The sequence below is a fragment of the Mustela nigripes genome, chromosome 1 (genome assembly GCF_022355385.1).
Source record: "Mustela nigripes isolate SB6536 chromosome 1, MUSNIG.SB6536, whole genome shotgun sequence".
Classification (NCBI taxonomy): Eukaryota; Metazoa; Chordata; class Mammalia; order Carnivora; family Mustelidae; genus Mustela; species Mustela nigripes.
In genome coordinates, this window is record NC_081557.1 from 98,243,254 (window position 1) to 98,262,427 (window position 19,174).

At 44.3% G+C, this 19,174-nt stretch overlaps 1 protein-coding gene across 2 annotated transcripts in view; it reads left to right on the forward strand.

The window, feature by feature from the left end:
• RDX (radixin) overlaps nucleotides 1–17,846 on the forward strand; it is a 90,842-nt gene extending 72,996 nt beyond the window's left edge. For both annotated transcript variants that reach the window (XM_059417782.1, XM_059417791.1), the window contains exons 16-17: nucleotides 14,248–14,345; nucleotides 17,246–17,846. In XM_059417782.1, coding sequence (XP_059273765.1) covers nucleotides 14,248–14,314 — 67 coding nt within the window. In that variant the 3' untranslated portion in view covers nucleotides 14,315–14,345; nucleotides 17,246–17,846. The remainder of the gene's footprint in view (nucleotides 1–14,247; nucleotides 14,346–17,245) is intronic.
• The last annotated feature ends 1,328 nt before the right edge of the window (nucleotides 17,847–19,174 follow it).

Genomic DNA, 19,174 nt, shown 5'->3' on the forward strand with positions numbered 1-19,174 from the left:
TTTCTTTTTTTTTTTCCAGTTTTAAGAACGTAGGTCAACTTAGTGGTTTTTTGAACCTGTTCAAAAACACTTCTAAGCTACAGTGTTTGTGCGTCTTCTCTTAATTCAGTGTGCTAATGTGGTCTTTCTGAAGTTAAGAAAATGTACTTTGATATCAGAACTTTCTTTTTAGATCCAAAATTGCTCTTGTGCCTTTAAACTTTGACCTAGTTCTTAAATGATTTTCTTGGGCCACAAATAATTGGGAGTGGGGCATGTAGCCTAGATGTTCAAAAGTGCTAATGATATTTCATGTTAATGAGATAGAAGAAACCTTGACCTTCATGGCTTGTGGTCTCCCTTTCTTCCCCTTTTTCCAGGAGACTCACAGTGAATTCTAGGCTGATTTCTCGGGAAGGCCCGGAAGTCCATAGTAGTCGCCATTTTCCATGGCTCTTCCTGCTACACTCTGCTTGCTCCTGTCTCTGTCCTTTTCCCAGTCAGTGGAGGGCAAGTCCATTCTTTCAGTGAATCAGGCCCAAACCTTGACCGTATCTATTACTCTTCTTTTTTTTTCATACCTGCATCCAACCCAACCACAAACCTGTTGGCCCAATCTTCAAAGTGCGTAATGTGTCCAGAATATGACCATTTTGTGCATCCTCCCCAGCTGGCCCCCGATTCCTACTCCAGGGTTGCGTGGGTTGTTGCTAGAGCCTTCTGATGGGTTTTCTTGATTCCTATCTTGCTAGTCTACAGTTTCTTTTTAAGACAGCAGCCTTAAAAGGTAAGTCAGATCCTACCACTTCTGCTCAAAATTCTCGGGGCTTTCCATCTCAGAGTAAAAGCCGTAATCTCAGTGGCATCCAGAGCCCAAGATCCGGTCCCTTGTTGCTTTTGGACCTCATTGATTTCCTCTCCTCATAAATGGAAGTCTACTGGCTGCCTTCTTAATCTTTAAACTACCTCAGGGCTCTTACTACCTTAGCTTGATATGCCTTTTCCCCCCTAGATATTTATTTAACTTACTTCCATGTGATCTCCAGGATTTTGCTTAAATGTCCCCTCACTGTGGCCTTCCCTTACCACTTTATTTAAAATTGCACCTTTCTCAGTATTTCCTACACATGTCTTTCTGTTATCTTTCTCTATAGCACTTACCATCTAGCGTACTATATGTTTATGTTTGTATGTGGATCTTGCTCAGCTTATATGGGGTTACATCTGATAAGCCTATTGTAAGTTGAAAATACCCGGAGTGGAAAATGCATTTAATACACTTAACTTGCCCAACATCCTAGCTTCCCCGGGCTGACCTCAGACAGGCTCAGAACTCTTACAGGAGCCTGCAGTCGGGCAAAATCGTGTACCACAAAGCCTACGTGGTACTCCAGTGTTGACTCATGTAATTGGCTGAAGGCTATACGAGGCAGAGACAGAATAGTTGGGTACAGAACGGTCGTCAGTGTATGGGTTGGTGACCTTGGGGATGGTGTGGCTGACCGGGAGGTGTGGTGTTGCGCACCGCTAGCCTACAGAACTCACATTTTGAAGTCCGGTTTCTGCTGAATGTATAGCATTTTCACATCACTGAAATGTCTGCAGCATTTATTGCCAGCCTTCTCCCCCAGAACTTGAGCTCCCCGAAGACAGGCATGTGGTGCAGCCCTCCGGCCTCCGGGCCCAGAGCCAGGACTGGCACGGGCCGTGCTCGGTGTTGCTGCCGAGTGAACAGGGCACAGTGTGGGCGCTCTGGAGGAAAGGCCCTCATCCTGCCGGAGGGCTCTGGGCGAGAGACGATCCCTGAGCCAAGTTGTTAAGAATCGGGTGATTCCTAATCAGGGGGACAAAGACAGGAAGACTCTCTGGACAGCAGGAACTCCCTACACAAATACACGAAGGCACAACAGGAGTGATTGTGGTGGGATTGTTTGTTTATGGTCGAGAAGCACGAAGTTCGAGATTCGGAAAGTGGTGTCGGGCAACCTAGAAAATCATGAGGGGAAGCAGTCACGTCTGTGCCCCTGACGTTTCTTTTTGGAAAGCTGCAGTTTGGAATGCGGATGGAATGTCCAGTGAAATCTGCCAAGGTAGAATGTAAGGAGAGAGACCGCCTTTCGTACAGAACCTTGATGAGAGTAAGGCATTCGAGCACTGCCGAAGCAGGAAGAGGGGGGATGGACCCCCGGAGAGCGCCACACAGCCCCTCCATGACAGCGATGCAGGTGGCTGCTGGCGTCCTAGGAAAAAACATCTGTCGCAGCATTGGACACTGGTTTTCCAACAGGAAGGTAATTGAGAAGAGGACTTGCCCTGCAATTAGAAGTGTTTTCTTTTTTCACTTACCAGTACAGTGTCTTCTGGAACTTATTCCCACAAACTTCTGCATATGCAGGAAAATGCTCTTCCTGGCAGCGTCCTCCGTCACCTCCAGACATCTGACGCGGACACTGATGAGGACCCCACCCGGCACCCCTGCTCAAGTCCATGAGATGATGTCTGGCAAATGAACGTCTGTCTCCAGGTCTACCTTCCGTGTAGCACCTGAATGACTGAACCTACATTAAATGTTTGTGTTAATACTTGAAGAAGCTTGCGGATTCACAGATCCTTTCAAAAATTCATAGTCTAGAGAAGGAAACAGAGGAGTTAAGAAACAGTTTGACAAAGAGACAAGTAAACAAGAGAACACGTACAAACATCTGGGCAGCAGCCAGCCTGTTGGAGACATCTGCAAACCTACGGACGCTGTGGAGATCGCCAGCAGTTACCTCCGGAACAAGCACCCTTCCCCAACCCCATCCCACTTCCTTTTAAGGCTGAAGGAACATCTCAGTGGATGTCGGGTGGTGGTCTCAATGCTCTCTGCACAGGAAGGTCCCACCTTCCACGTCATTTCTAATGCTAGAGCTAGGGGTGTTAGCTGTGGGCAGAGACTGAAGTCCGGGACCAAAGCCAGCTCTAGAACCCAATAGGGGGCGCTGCTGAGTAGTGGTAGGACTGCCCTGGGGTGTGGATTAGAAAAGTCCACTTCGAACTTGGGCTAATTCTAGAGACCTCAGGATTTTGTGTATGTTCTGGAGCTGCTAAGGAACTTTTGGTGGGAGGAGTCCTTGCATTTATTCACCCAGATATTTTAGTACCTACTCCCCTCGAGGCACAGTGTACATATCGGTCATTGAGAATGTAAGAGTCAGTAAGACCAGATCATTATCCTAACAGACTTACTTTCTACAGAAATACAGGAAACACAGGCTGAGTAATTAAAAGTTTGTGAAATAGTCTGAGTTGTGAAATTGCCAGTATCCAACCATCTTTGACCTATAAAAGCAGCAGATTTGTATCAACACTATGAAAAAAAAAACAGTGACTGTGTTGGGGAAAATATGAGGATAACTGGGGTTAGGAAAGGATGAAAAAGCCTCTGCAGAAGGCGGTATGTAAGTTGCCCCCTGAAAGAAGAGAAGGTTGCCTTCTCCCTTTTATTTACATGGGGCGGGGGCGAGTGCCAGCACCGGAGGGGTCAGAGCAGTGCCCTGGGCCTGGTGGGGCTGGTGTGTCACCAGAAATCTGCTCTAAGGAGCCCCGCTGCGTCTCAGATGCAGGAAGCCCACTGTTGCTGTACCTTCTGGTTTTCCAAGATTATCCAGAAAACAGTTTTTTTTAAAAAGAACATTCAAAGAGTGATGCTTGAGATAATTAAGTTGAAATATAATTTTTTTAAAAGATTTTATTTATTTATTTGACAGAAATCACAAGTAGGCGGAGAGGCAGGCAGTGAGAGAGAGAAAAGAGGAAGCAGGCTCCCTGCTGAGCAGAGAGCCCAATGCGGGGCTCGATCCCAGAACTCTGGGATCATGACCTGAGCCGAAGGCAGAGGCTTTAACCCGCTGAGCCACCCAGGCGCCCCTGAAATATAATTTTCATGTGAAATTTTCTACGTTTTACATGTCCGCTGTATCAAAAATTTCAGAAAAAAAATTTTTTTAAGATTTGATTTTATTGGAGAGAGCTAGAGCAAGGACTAGCTGGGAGCAGAGGGAGAAGCAGACTCCCTGCTGAGCAGGGAGCCCGATGTGGGGCTCAATCCCAGGACGCTGGGATCATGACCTGAGCGAAGGCAGGTGCTTAACCCACTGAGCCACCCAAGTGCCCCTAGAAAATGTTTTGTAAACCAGATAGTGTATCTGTTTGCCAAAAGCGGCCCCCTGCACACCAATTTCCAATCCTTGTTTTAAAGCATTCCAGATAGAGGGAACAGCCTGTGTGAAGACAAGAGGCAAGAAAGGGCTTGACTTGTTGGAGGGCAGTCTAGGTCCAGAGCTCAGTGAGCCCAGAGGAAAGTGTTGTATGAGATGAAGCTGGAGAGGAGCCAGGGCACAAGTGCAGGTGTAAATTCAGGGTGCACACAACTCAACCAGCACATACCCTGGGGCCACACAGGCACAGCTGTCTGGAGGAAAGGAGACTTTCCCTCATGCACACAAAGATGTCCTAAATGTCCCAGGTGTCCTTGAAGGTAGGTGCGTGACTCCATTGCACAGTCGAGTCAGCTGCCTAAATGGAACCGCAGTGCCATGGTCTGCATTTGTGTTTGGTTTTCTTTGGAGGTCCCAATCCTTATAACTACAAAACACCAAGAGAGGGAGGTTTATGTGACACTGCCCCTTAGTGGATATTCTTGTCTGCATGGCTCAAAGAGGATGTGTCCATTAATTTAAAAGCCAAAGAAGAGTGCTTTAAATGTGAAGTTGAATACAGAGAAACAGTGACCTGAAGATCAAACCCCACAAAGTTGAAGACCAGACTTATTTATTCAGCTGTTCCATGTGGTCTTCTAACAGCAAACTGCCAAGAGTTTGGTGCTCCCATTTTCAAGATAAGTTGAATATCACTTAAAGCTGAACTACATGTTTTACTCTTGTGGGGGTGAGAAAGCATCCTTTTCTTTGTATTGAGTGTTAAAGCCTTGGAAATTAAAAGAAGGATCTGTCTGTACTCAAGGAACCTCAGACATTTAGATACAAGTGGATCAGAGAAGTGAAGATGAATGTGGACAGAATAGGCTTCAGCCACGCGCTGGGCATTGAATAAAAGTTTCAGGATCCTGGTGAGCAGGTCCTGAGTGATAAGAGCTGAACTCAGCCTGGAAGACATTCAAGAGGTTGGAGATCAGAGGGAAGAAGGCTCTTGCCCGGAGAGTCGTCGGAGGAAGAGGGGAAGGCGGCTGCGGTGGAAAGCCCAAGAAATGCAAACCATGAGCAGCATTCAGGACAGGCAAAGACAGGCAAAGTTCGCCACCTGAGTGAAGGTCTGCCAGCGGGGGTTGCTAAAGTAGCTTTCAGAACAGGTGGGGCATGAGAGAGTGTTTCATTAAAATTTACCAGTCGCTTCTTTGTCACTTACTAGAATATTCAAAGAGAGGAAGTAGCATCATTAGTAACAATTTCCAGATGCTCAATGTGGGTTATTTTTTTTTTAAGATTTTATTTATTTATTTGACAGAGAGAGATGACAAGCAGGCAGAGAGGCAGGCAGAGAGAGAGGAGGAAGCAGGCTCCCTGCTGAGCAGAGAGCCCGATGCAGGGCTCCATCCCAGGATCATGATCTGAGCCGAAGGCAGTGGCTTAACCCACTGAGCCACCCAGGCGCCCCTCAATGTGTTATTTGATATACTTTATAGATAAAAGTGGATCTGATTTAAATTTCCTTAGGATTCTTTGAGCTGCTAGATCTTTGCCTGCAGAATTAAAAATGAAAATTGCATTTTTAAAAGAAATCACTGTGATTGCCTATATTTTGTTTTCAGATTGGTAGATTCTAGTTATCAAATAAAAGTAGAAATTGGCAAACTCTGTCTGTACAGGTCCAGAAACTAACCAGTCTTGACTTTACGTGCCAACTAGTTCTTTTCTTTTCTTTTCTTTTCTTTTTAAGATTTTATTCATTTGTCAGGGGGAGAGAGAGAAAGAGCACAAGGAGGGGGAGGGGCAGGCAGAGGGGAAGGGAGAAGCAGACTCCCCACTGAGCAAGGAGACCCATGAGGGACTTGATCCCAGGACCCCGAGATCATGACCTGAGCTGAAGACAGATGCTTAGCCATGTGAGCCACCCAGCCAAATAGTTTCTATCAGTGACACATCTATGCTGTTGTGAGAAAGTGCTGTATATAGGCATGTGTAAATGAATGAGCAAGGCTGCCTTTGGAAAAAACTATGTATGGCATGCCTAGGTGGTTTAGTCTATTGAGCTTAAAACTTGATTTCCTTGAGGTCATGACCACAGGGTCCTGAGATCGAGCTCCTGTGGGTCTCTGTGCTCAGCGTGGGGTCTGCTTGTCCCTCTCCCTCCCCATCTGCTCCTCCCCCTGCATGCATGCACGCTCTCCCTCTCTCCCTCAAATAATTAAAAAATCTTTTTAAGAAAGAACTTTATGTATGGACACTGTAATCTGAATTTCATTTAATTTGTATGTATTGTGAAATATTCTTCTTTTGATTTAAAAAATGTGTGTTAAAATCATGGTTTCTTCCAAAATGGGGGTGGGGGGAGGGTTGAATTTGGTCCATGAGCCGTGGTTTGATGACCCCTGAAATGAAAGGATTTGAGAATCAGTCATGTTCTCCAAAGGCCCGTGGTACGGTTTTCCTGGCTGTCTAGAATTTTGTTTGATCACAGAGAGGTCTTATGTTGCTAGAATGAAAAGGGTTTTGTTGCTTTTGATTTTTTTACAAATTTGAAAAACTTTCAGCAGTGGCTCTCACTAGCCTACATCTCACTTGGAGAGTTTGTTTAAAATGCTGATTGCAGGCGCCCCCCCCCAAGTGCTTGAGTCAGTGAGTCCACATGGGGCCCAGGAACTTGCATTTTTAGCAGGTGAGGCTGATGCTGCTGTGCTGGGACCATTCAGGAGAAGCACTGACTTCAGGGCTGAGAATGTCCAACCCTGGGAATAACGTGGTTGCTTTTACTCAGTGTCCTTAGAGTAACTATCGACTTTTCTACCAAGATGGTTTCTGTGAGACCTTCAAAACTCGAATGGTTTAACAAAGATGATTGATGAGGTGCCTGGGTGGCTCAGTTGGTTAAGCGTCTGCCTTTGGCTCAGGTCATGATCCCAGGGTCCTGGGATCGAGCCCCATATCAGGCTCCCTGCTTAGGGGGGAGCCTGCTTCTCCCTCTCCCTCTGCTGCTTCCCCTGCTTGTGCTCTTTCCCTCTCTCTCTCTCTCTCTCTGTGTCAAACTAATAAACTCTTTAAAATATATATATAATTGGTACCAAATCTATAACTTCCCTATCTGTTGTAGTATTTTTCCTTCATTAATCTCTGACTTTTTTGAACACTTAAAAACTAGAGAATGTTTTATCCCAGTGTTAGGGAAAGAAATATGCCTAGGAGAAACACACACACACACACATATATGTTTATATGTGTGTGCATATGTATATTCTCATATATATTATTAAAGTATTAACACATGTTTCTATTATAATATTACACAGTTGACCCCTGTACTACATGGGGGCTCAGGGTGCCCAACCACTGCTCAGCTGAAAATCCATCTGTAACTTCTGACTCCCCCAAACTTAACTACTAAGAGTCTACTGTTGAGTGGAAGCCTTACCAAAAACCATCATTTAACACATATTTTATATGTTATGTATATTATATACTGTGTTCTTGCAGTAAAATCAGCTAGAAAGAAGAAACATCATGAGGAAGGAAAATACATTTATAATACTAGACTATAAAAAAAACTCCTCCTGTAAGTAGACCTGCACAGTTCAAACCCCTGTTGTTCAAGGGTCTGTGTATATATAAAATAGATACTCACGTGTTGGGTTTTTTGTTTTGTTTTGTGTTTTTTAGGTCGGGGAGGGACAGAAGGAGAAGGAGAGAGGGAATCTTAAACAGACTCCGCACCCAGTGCAGAGCCTGATGCAAGGCTTGATCCCACCACCCTGAGATCGTGACCTGAGCCAAAAATCAAGAGTCAAATGCTTAACAGATTGAGCCACCTAGGTGCCCCTCATATATCAGTTTTAAAAATAGTACATTGCCAGTAACTTTGACATTCTATAGCCCTTCTCTATCACATCAGCCTTGCCGGTTTTACAAAGTTTGTATCCACAAGTGATATGATGTCTGGTTTATATGATGCCTAGGTTTGCATGAATACGAGCTTCATGTAGTTTCACCACATGGACAAACACATCCGTTTGGATGACTATAGCCATGGCTCATTGGCACTGTGTGATTGTGTTTACTTTATGAATGTACTGCCATTTATCCATTCCCCTGATGAGGGACATCTGTCTTGTTTCTAGTATTTTTTATTTTCAAACAGTACAGCCATATTTTTGTGCATATATCTAGTGATTGTGAGCCTGAGACCTAGGCAGGGGAATTATTCAGTTACAGGGTACACCCATTTTCAACTTGACTCTGTAGCCATCAAATTATTTTTTAAAGTAAAGATACATTCACACCTTTACTACATGTGATAGTACTAGAATTTTTAAAAAATTTTTTAAAATTATTTTTATTAACATACAATGTGTAATTTGCCCCAGGGGGTACAGGTCTGTGACTTGCCAAGCTTACACACTCCACAGCACTCACCACAGCACATACCCTCCCCAATGTCCATAACCCAACCACCCTCTCCACACATACGCCCCAGCAACCCTCAGTTTGTTTTGTGAGATTAAGAGTCTCTTACATGGTTTGTCTCTGTCTGGATCCCATCTTGTTTCATTTTTCCCTTCCCTACCCCCCAAATGCCCCACTCTGCTGCTCAAAGTCCTCATATCAGGGAGATCATATGATAATTGTCTTTCTCTGATTGACTTATTTCACTCAGCATAATACCTTCTAGTTCTGCCCACGTGGTTGCAAATGGCAAGATCTCATTTCTTTTGATGGCTGCATAGTATCCATTATATATATATATACACCACATCTTCTTTATCCATTCATCTGTTGATGGACATCTAGGTTCTTTCCATAGTTTGGCTATTGCGGACATTGCTGCTATAAACATTCAGGTGCACGTGCCCCTTCGGATCGCTACATTTGTATCTTTAGGGTAAATACCCAGTAGTGCAATTGCGGGGTCGTAGGGTAGTTCTATTTTCAACTTTTTGAGGAACCTCCATGCTGTTTTCCAGAGTGGCTGCACCAGCTTGCATTCCCACCAACAGTGTAGGAGGGTTCCCCTTTCTCCGCATCCTCACCAACATCTGTTGTTTCTTGACTTGTTAATTTTAGCCATTCTGACCAGTATGAGGTGGTATCTCTCTGTGGTTTTGATTTGTATTTCCCTGATACTGAGTGATGTGGACCACTTTTTCATGTGTCTGTTGGCCATCTGGATGTCTTCTTTGTAGAAATATCTGTTCTTGTCCTCTGCCCATTTCTTGATTGGATTATTTGCTCTTTGGGTGTTAAGTTGGATAAGTTCTTTCTAGATTTTGGATACTAGCCCTTTATCTGATATGTCATTTGTGAATATCTTCTCCCATTCTGTCTGTTGTCTTTTGGTTTTGTTGACTCTTTCCTTTGCTGTGCAAAAGCATTTGATCTGATGAAGTCCCAGTAGTTCATTTTTGCCCTTGCTTCCCTTGCCTTTGGCGATGTGTCTAGGAAGAAGTTGGTGCAGCTGACGTCAAAGAAGTGCTGCCTGTGTTCTCCTCAAGGATTTTGATGGATTCCTGTCTCACACTGAGGTCTTTCATCCATTTAGAGTCTATTTTTGTGTGTGGTATAAGTAAATGGTCCAGTTTCATTCTTCTGCATGTGGCTGTCCAATTTTCCCAACACCGTTTGTTTAAGAGACTGTCTTTATTCCATTGGACATGCATTCCTGCTTTGTCGAAGATGAGTTGACCATAGAGTTGAGGGCCATTTCTGGGCTCTCAATTCTGTTCCATTGATCTCAGTGTCTGTTTTTATGCCAGTGCCATACTGTCTTGATGATGACAGCTTTGTAATAGATCTTGAAGTGTGGAATTGTGATGCCACCAACTTTGGCGTTCTTTTTTAACATTCCTCTGGCTATTCGGGGTCTTTTCTGGTTCTATATAAATTTTAGGATTACTTGTTATATTTCTTTGAAAAAAGATGGTATTTTGATAGGGATTGCATTAAATGTGTAGATTAGTTTAGGTAGCATAGACATTTCCATAATATTTGTTCTTCCAATCCATGAGCATGGAACGCTTTTCCACTTCTTTGTGTCTTCTCAATTTATTTCAGGAATACTTCATAGTTTTTAAACTTGTGACAATTTGATGGATTTAAAATGGTATCATAATGTGTTTGTAATTTGCATGTTCTTGATTACTAATATAATTAAGAGGTTTTTTCCCCTCATATTTACGGGACTTTCATGTCTCCTCTTTCTTGAAATGACCCTTTTTTTTTTTAATGCTTGTTTTCTATTACCTTCTTGATCTTGGTCTAATTGCTTCAAAGAATTTCTTTATATTTTGGTTATTAATCATTTGACAAATGTTTTACAGTTATCTCCTTCCAAGTTGTAACTCATCTTTTCACTTTTTTATGATTTTTTGATCGATAAAATTTTAAATTTTAGTGTAGCTTAAGTTAAAAATCTTTTTTCTTATGATTTTCTGGCAGGTTTTTTTTTTTTGTGTGTGTGTGTGTGTTTGTATCTTGGTTAAGAAATTCTTCCTTTCCTTGAGGTCATGAAGGTATTCTGCATTTTTTTCTAAATGTTTTGAGTTTTAAAATTTTCTCTAAATGTTTGGTTATTTTTACACTTGTGTCTTTAGTCCAGCTAGAAATAACTTTTTGTGTGGTATGAAGTATGGATTCGTTTTTTTGTTTGTTTGTTTTCTAGCTAGATGACCAGTTGTCTTAATGCTTAGACAGTCCATCCCTCTCCCACTGATGCATCCCCACTTCTTCCCTACATCAAGGATACACACATACAGTCTGTGTTCTGTTCCAGGGGTCAATACCATTCTCTCTTAATTTTAGCCTTAGCTTTATAACAAGTCATAATATCCTGTAAAGCTTTCTTTTTTCCTCTACCTTGTTTTAATAATAAACTCTTGACTAGTTTGGGGCCTTTGTTCTATTACATAAATTTTATTGTATTTTAAGTCATCTCCACACACCACATGGGGCTGAAACTCACAACACTGAGATCCAGAATCACATGCCAGCCAGACACCCCTTGTACCACATTAATTTTAGAAATCATTTAAATTGGGAGCACCTGGGTGACAAGGTTGGTTAAGTGTCCAACTCTTGGTTTCTGCTCAGGTCCTGATCCCAGGTCGTGAGTTAGAGCCCTGCCTTAGGCTCAGTGCTAAGCACAGAGTCTGCTTAAGACTCTCCCTCCCTCTCCTTCGACCACTCCCTACTGAGCACTCTCTCTGTCCCTAAAATAAATAAATTTTAAATTAAAATAATTAAATTATATGGGAGGAAAAACCTTTTGTTTGGAAGTGTATTAATAATAATTGATATTAATTAGATTAATTCAGGGAGAAGTTACATCTGTACAATATTAAATATCCTTAGGAACTTGTTCTAGTTTTCCATTTATTGATATCTTCCTTAATGCCTTTCCGCAAAGTGTACATTTTTGCCCTAAGATCCTACATATCTTTTGGATTTATTACTAAGCACCTTCATTTTTACCATCTTCTAAAAGTTACATTTTAAAACTATTTGTGGGTGGTATACAGAAATAAAATGGATTTTTGTTTGCTGTCCCTATATTCAGGAACTTTGCTTAGTTCTTATTGTTTCTAATAATTTGTGACGTTTTGGGGGCTTTCTATAGAAATGGCCACCTGCCAATAATGTCAGTTCTAAATCTGTCTTCTCAATCCCTATAATGTGGATTTCTTAGTCTTATCTTACTGAGCTGACTTGATTGAAATTTTCAGTACAATGTTGTGCATAAGTGACATCTCCTTTCTGATTTAAGAGGAATGCTAACATTTCTAACATTTGCTGCTATGTGTTTGCTCTAGAGCTTTAGCTCATGCTTTTTATGGGGTTAATGAAACTTCCTTTTATATACAAATGCCTATTTTGCTAGAGTGTCTTTTTTAATATTGCTGCCCCTCCATAGGTATCGACACCCCCCCCCTTCCCCTTCAAGGGTTGCGGTCTTCTACCAAGTTCTTTTTAAGCTCATGGTGCCACCTGGTGGCGTTCTTTGAAATTTCTGGCTTTGATTATCTTCCTGTATCTCTCAGGGAAATACATGGATATAGTTTCTTCTGTTTACATTGACACCCGTCATTTAATTCTGTTTTCTTCCTCGTCCTTTATATTTCTCCCATTTGCTCCCCCATCATCCTTTTCACTGGTTCTTCCATACTTCCTCAATATACTCATGCAAATAATTTTTTCCTTCCTTAGTTTTCTTCTTTTATGAGTGTAAATCTACCTCACTTACTGTTACTCGTGGTAACAGTGATGCTGGTGACTCAGGGGAAAAAATGCAGCACATACTTTTTAATGAAATCTGATCCAATAATGTTCCAGCTCTGCTAACTCTCAAAGTCCTTGAAAATACTTAAGGTCCCCTTTAAAAACATTCTCAAATTTCAAGTACTACTTAATCATTGAATTGATTTTGCCCAGTTTAACATGAAGTATTACAGAAAAATTTAAAATATTTTTAAAACTGTTAGTAAGTTTCATTGTTTCTGTTCCTTTATTGCCAGCTTTGACAAATTTGGGATTTCTTTTTCTTTTTTAAGATTTTATTTATTTTAGGGACGGCTGGGTGGCTCAATGGGTTAGGCCTCTGCCTCTGGCTCAGGTCATGATCTCAGGGTCCTGAGACTGAGTCCCACATCGGGCTCCCTGCTCAGCGGGGAGCCTGCTTCCCTTCTCTCTCTGCCTGCTTGTGATCTCTCTCTCTGTCAAATAAATAAATAAAAATCTTTTTAAAAGATTTTATTTTATTTGACAGACAGAGATCACAAGTAGGCAGAGAGAGAGAGAGAGAGAGGAGGAAGCAGACTCCCTGCTGAGCAGAGAGCCGGATGTGGGGCTCGATCTCAGGACCCTGGGATCAGGACCTGAGCCGAAGGCAGAGGCTTTAACCCACTGAGCCACCAGGCACCCGACAAATGTGGGGTTTCTACTATATTTTACTGCAAAGCCTCAGTTTTTCATGGGCTAAACTGCACTACGGTTCATCTCCCTGAGAAACAGCCCCCCACAGATGCTCTGTGGGCACATAACTGATCAGTAAGGCAGAGCCATCCACTACCTGCATTTCCAGCTGCTTAAACCACAGCTTAGAAACTACTGTCCTCGGCATTCTCCCCAGTCAGGGACCTCACGCGTGGATAAGCTTGGCTGGGTTAGTGGTTTCTTTGTAGAGTTCACTGTGATCTCATTTTTGGTGTCTCCGAGGGCTACCCCGAGCATGGCAGGTGAAAAAGACCTGAAACAGTAGGGCTGACACTGACCTCTTTAACCACTGGAGGGCCCTGTGGCTAGGGCGGAGGTGGTTTTTACTGTTCCTTGGTCTTAACCCAGCCCAGGCTTTGAGCAGGCAGGGGTAGCCTGTTGAGAATTTGCTTAATCAAAGACAGGAACATGGCCCCTGGAGGGCTCACTACTTAAGCGACTGACTCTTGTTTTCAGCTCCGGTTGTGGTCTCAGGGTCATGAGATTTGAGTCCAGCTCGGGCTCTGTGCTTAGCATAGAGTCCACTTGGGACTTTCCCTTTCCCCTACCCCCTGCTCTCTTTCTTTCAAATAAATAAATCTTAAAAAAAAAAAAAAAAAGAGAGAGAGACAGCAACTATTGATCTCAAAGGAAGTACCACCAAGTGTTTTGGGCCTATAAATGGTTGGTGCCCAAAGGACATTTTAAGAGTACCTAGATGAATCAGGAGAGAGTCTTCAGTGTTATTCTAATACTTAACAAAATTTGGGTGTGTATGATTTTGAGATCCATCAGTATTGGTGTAAAACCGACTCGTTTGCATGGGGTTGCAACAACAATTAGAATTCTAGCATCCATCTGAAAGGGAGATGTCAAGTTATCCTCATTTCCACATTGTCATAGTGCAGATTCAAGACTGGATTAGGAAAAAAAAAAAAAAGTTAAAATTTGAGAAGATCGCTTTGGCTTGTTGGCTGCCCCGTTGGCCCTCCCGGATCCAGGGTGATGAGGACGCTCCTGTCATTCCGTGCTGTCTGACTTCCTTCTGTGTTCTTTTGCTGAGTGTTTCCTAACCCCTTGATGTCTCTTTTGAAAGGTGGGGACCCAAACTGTATGCATTGTTCCAGATGCGTTCTTGCCAAAGCAGTATAAAGCAAATGTAACGGTTAGGAAGAAGGCTCCCTCCCTCGCTGGGTAAGTACAACTGGCCGCGGCAGCCAGCCCACCTCTCCGTGAGGCCTGCCACGCCTCTCCCCTGCCAGGACCCCATAAAACCCAAACCTGTGCATCCACAGCCCAGAGCCTTTAATCTCCTGGAATGAATTCCCAAAGGAGCCCCCCATAGCAGCCTCTGCCATTACAGGTCCTAGTTCCACCACTCCCCGTGCTTTCTCAGTTGTTTAACTCTCTTGGGCTTTTGGCCAATCAGGAACATCTTCCTCCCGTGTAATAATTTTGATGTCAGATGAAATGAGATTTTACCTGTGAACGATGTGAACCGATGGGACGTGCTACTGTAGACTGTTCTCTTTGGTGACGTGGAGTGTTACAGGGCAAGTCCCCACATAGGACACCACGTGGTGCTGGAAGACTTTTTGTCTTACCTTAAAAAAATTCAGATATATTTAAAAATGAAGGGAGATATATGTGTGTGTGTGTGTGTACATATATTTTATATATATATGTATGTATATATATATATATATATATATATATATATATATATATATATGAGGAAATCTAGAATTGGTTCATTAGCCAGGTTGGTGTTCCACATTGATCTCAGTTTGGAAATACTTTAACATCATGGACCAACAATCATGGATCAACATGATTACCTTGAAGCAGGTTATTTTGAAAAAAAATTTTTTAAAGATTTTATTTATTTATTTGACAGAGATCACAAGTAGGCAGAGAGGCAGGTAGAGAGAGGGGTGGGGGGAAGCAGACGCCCCACTGAGCAGAGAGCCCAATGTGGGGCTCGATCCCAGGACTCTGAGATCATGACCTGAGCCAAAGGCAGAGACTTTAACCCACTGAGCCACTCAGGTGCCCCTAATTTCTTTGGCAGAGACTGTTCTGACCCATCCCATTTCTAAGTAAAACCAAAGCATTGATGTTTACCTTGTTTACCATATGGTGGTATAAGATACCATCATATCTTGAATGATATATTTGAGTTCTCCCAAATTGCTGATTAATCTGCTCCAAGTTCTATAACTTACTTCTAGCTGGATGAGAATGTGTTTGAGGTAATACTTTAAAATGTGAATAAATGTCTGTAATAACGATATTATCTTTTAGATTTTTTTTTTTTAAAGTGACTTTAAAAATGATCATATATGTTCAACTCTGGGTGGGAATTTTTAGAAGTGATTTGCTTCTTTGGCCTTGAATTTTATTTTATTTTATTTTTTTTTAAAGATTTTATCTATCTATTTGACAGACAGTGAGAGAGGGAACACAAGCAGAGGGAGAGGGAGAGGCAGGCTCCTCACTGAGCAGAGAGCCCGATGCGGGGCTCAGTCCCAGGATCCCAGGATTGCGATCTGAACCGAAGGCAGAGGCTCAACAACTGAGCCACCCAGGCTCCCCTGGCCTTGAATTTTAGATTGCTTTGCAATGAGTTTAAGGTTCTGCAAGCATCTCTGACATTCCATGACATCACCAATACATTGCTACTGCGTCAAAGGCCATGTGAAGGGCGTGTGACACATCTGTCATCGTGAAAGCAGTATAGCTGTCATAAAATGGGAGAGTCCTGTTTGTCCTACTGCTGGGATCCAAGCTAAAATCCATACTTCAAACCTGTTCTTAACATTCTGTACATAGCTACAAATTGCACTCTTCCCAGTTACTTGACTTTAAGCCATTTCTTCCAACACAGGAATTTATGTCACTCTTTTCCATTTTGTTAGGTGATGGGTGAAAATCCCCCAATCAAAATTTACCTGGTGTTTTGCAGTGCTTCCTCATGGGTTGTCACCTGTTCATATTTTTGCTTTTTAGAGTGAATCCTTTGAGTGAGTTTAACTGTGTGCTCTTGTCATAGAAGTAGGAAAAGAAAGTTTCTGCATGACTCACCAGAAAAGTCAAGATCAAATGACAGAGATTCTTGATTTATCCAGAGATGAATTTATTATAGGATCAAAGGAGCTGGCAAGCACCACATCCCTCAGCTAGAAATGTCACCACCAAACTGGCGGCCTTGGAAGAACTCCGGGGCCCTTCTCTGGCTGATTACAATGCTGCTGACCCAAGAGGAAGGACAGGGACTTCCGAGTGGTTTCCGGCCCTTCTCCCACTGTCCTTAGGGTTTCTCTAGCAGAAGTCAGCCTGTGGGATTATGGTGATGAGGAATTACAGGCACATCTATAGTCATGGACAAGTGAGAGCCAACTGGGTTCTTCAGGGATAGAGGCCCCGCAGCCTCGGGTTTCAGGGATCGCTTTGCCCACTATTCCCAAAGGCAAAGTGTTCCGACTCCCAGATTTCTTGCTCTCATCCTTCAGGCCTTGTCCTTTCCCTGATGTGCCAGGCCATTTGAGCCTCAGAGGCTGTGTTAGACTTGATCTGAAGACCCTCCCTCCCTGGCTGGATCCTGAGCGGGAAGAGGCCTGAGGAGGGAAGGCATAGCTGCTAGAGATGAGGGGCGCTGGGTGCTTGTGCGCACCTGCCCCACGGGCCACTCAGCTGGCTCTCCTGTGATTCCCAGAGCAGCGGTTTATGGAACCGTGACGCGAAAGGGGGTGGGTTTCTACCATGGTCTCAGAGCCACTTCACAGTCCTTTGTCTGAGCACCGCAAGATCCCCTGTTAGATCCTCTCTGGGATCAGGACAGTATCGGGGCTGAGTGGAGGCTCCGCAGAACCCCCCGTGTTTTGGTGCAGCCCGCATTTCCCCACACCCCCTGAGCATTCAGTCCCCGCTGCCCGATCCCGCAGCACACTCCACGATGGCCAAGGGTCACCTGAGACACGCGGGGGGGTGGGGGGACGTCTGGGGCCGTGTCCTTTTCAGCCCTAGTGTGGTCCTATTAAAGTGTTGTCTTCTTTCCTGCCTAACCTTCCTGTTGGCTGTCTGTCTGCACACAGGTCCCTGGCATCTGACACACAGCGAGCTGTAGGATAAGGACACACCAAGGCCGCCTGCTGTCCCAAATCCACAGCCTCCGCGGGAACCTGCCGGACAAGCCTTCCTTCCACCCGGGCTCTGGCTGTGGTTCTCTTCATGTCTCAGTTTACTGTTGGTTTTCCCTTTCTTGGCTATTCTGTCTCTGTCCAAACCCTTCTTGATTGCCTTTCCTAGGGACAGACCTTAGAAAGGTGGGCCAGGACTTGGGGTTTTGGCCCTGCTCTCTGCAGCCCCAAGCCCGCAGCCCCTGCCCCCCGTCTTCAAGACACCACCCCTTAAAGAGATGCCTGAAGGCATTAGCTTCTGAGAACCCACTTTCTTTCTGCATGACTAGCTTGTAAGGAGGGATCTAGGGAGAGAATTTCCAAGAATTTTCCACTTTTTCAAAAAATGTATATGACTTATTTGGGGCTTTGAACGGAGAGCAAACTTTGTGGCATACAGCTCTGTGTACTTGTGTTCATCTGTGGGATCCAGAAAACTCCATGCAGCACCCCCTTTCCTGTCTGGGCTGTTTGTATAATTGTATATACATGTAGCAATAAATACGTTCTAACATCAGCCTGGGGCATTCCTTTCCACTTGGCTGTGCATCCCCACAGAAGGCCGCGGGGTCCGGTTCTCGGTCTTGCTGATCTCACCAAGCGTTAGGTGTGGAGTCACCCGGTGTTTGGAGAAAGAGGCTTGAGGGTCCTGGTGGCAGAGCTGGGATAGGAAGTGGTGTTATGTCACTAAGGGGCACCAGTCCTGGTGCTCTGGGGTATCTCAAAGGTCCAAGGCATGAGGCTCAGAGGATCAGGTGACCGTTTGCCTTCTGAGCTATGTCAACAGTCCCTCCAAGAAAGTCTGGGGCTACAATGATAGGATGGACACCTGCGGGTGCAGTTACCTCTTAAAGCTTTTCAGGAAACACACACCCACAAAGCACGCTCTATGATACTGAATTTTGCATCTGTTCCTGATGTTTTTCAAAGGTACTAAATTGTTTCAGAAACAGTGTCCTCCTAAAGGGGACACGTGAGCAAATAACTTCCTTATTTGGCAGGGGTATTGCTGTTTGTCATACGAGGAGACTTTGTTCCCAAGCGGTCTCATGGTTCATTTGAAATCTTTGGTTCTCAGGCATTTTTAGAACTTAAAAGAGAATCACATACATTGTTGTGGTTTTCTCATCAAATTGCTATTTCTCTGTCCCTTCTTCAATGATGAACGGAAATCCAGGTAAAAGGTGAAACCGTTCAGCACCTGGCCTGCGGTGGGGCCGACGGCCGGTCTTAGGTCAGCATTTGAAAAACAACTTTTTCTGGATTAAAACCACAGGGCCTGAGCGCCCGAGGAAATCCTGCGGTCGGGCTGGGGAATGGCTGATCAGATAACGCGGCTGGTCTCCACCTTGTAACAGACCCCCCGGGCACCTGTGGCCTGGAGAGCGAGGGTAGAGAAGGCACAGTGTGGGCTCTGCCTCCCACCGTGAATTCCCGCGAAAGAAGACCGCACAGACCTTCCTACACATGGAGTCTGGCCAGGACCTCGGGGTCGGGGGGAGAAGGGTGTTTAAAAAGACAAATTATCAGTTGCTTCGGGTGGTAGGGGGTTAACAGATAAGCCCTGCCCCAGAGCCTGCGGTGTAGCCCACGCTGCACAGGCTTGTCCCCGGCGCCCTGGAGGCTGCGGGAGCGCCCGCCTCTGGTCTCACACTTGGGCACAGCCGGCAGGACCTCTGATGGGGTGTCAGGGCCCGGCTGTGTCTCTCCAGCCTTCCGCACCCCATTAGTCTGCTGCAAAGTGCAGTGTTTGCCCTGAGTAGTTTCTGAGAGCCCTTCTGTTCTTCGAGCCTCTCCTCCTTGGGCCAATGGAAGGGGGGGGCATCCCTTCAGTGCTCCAGGCAA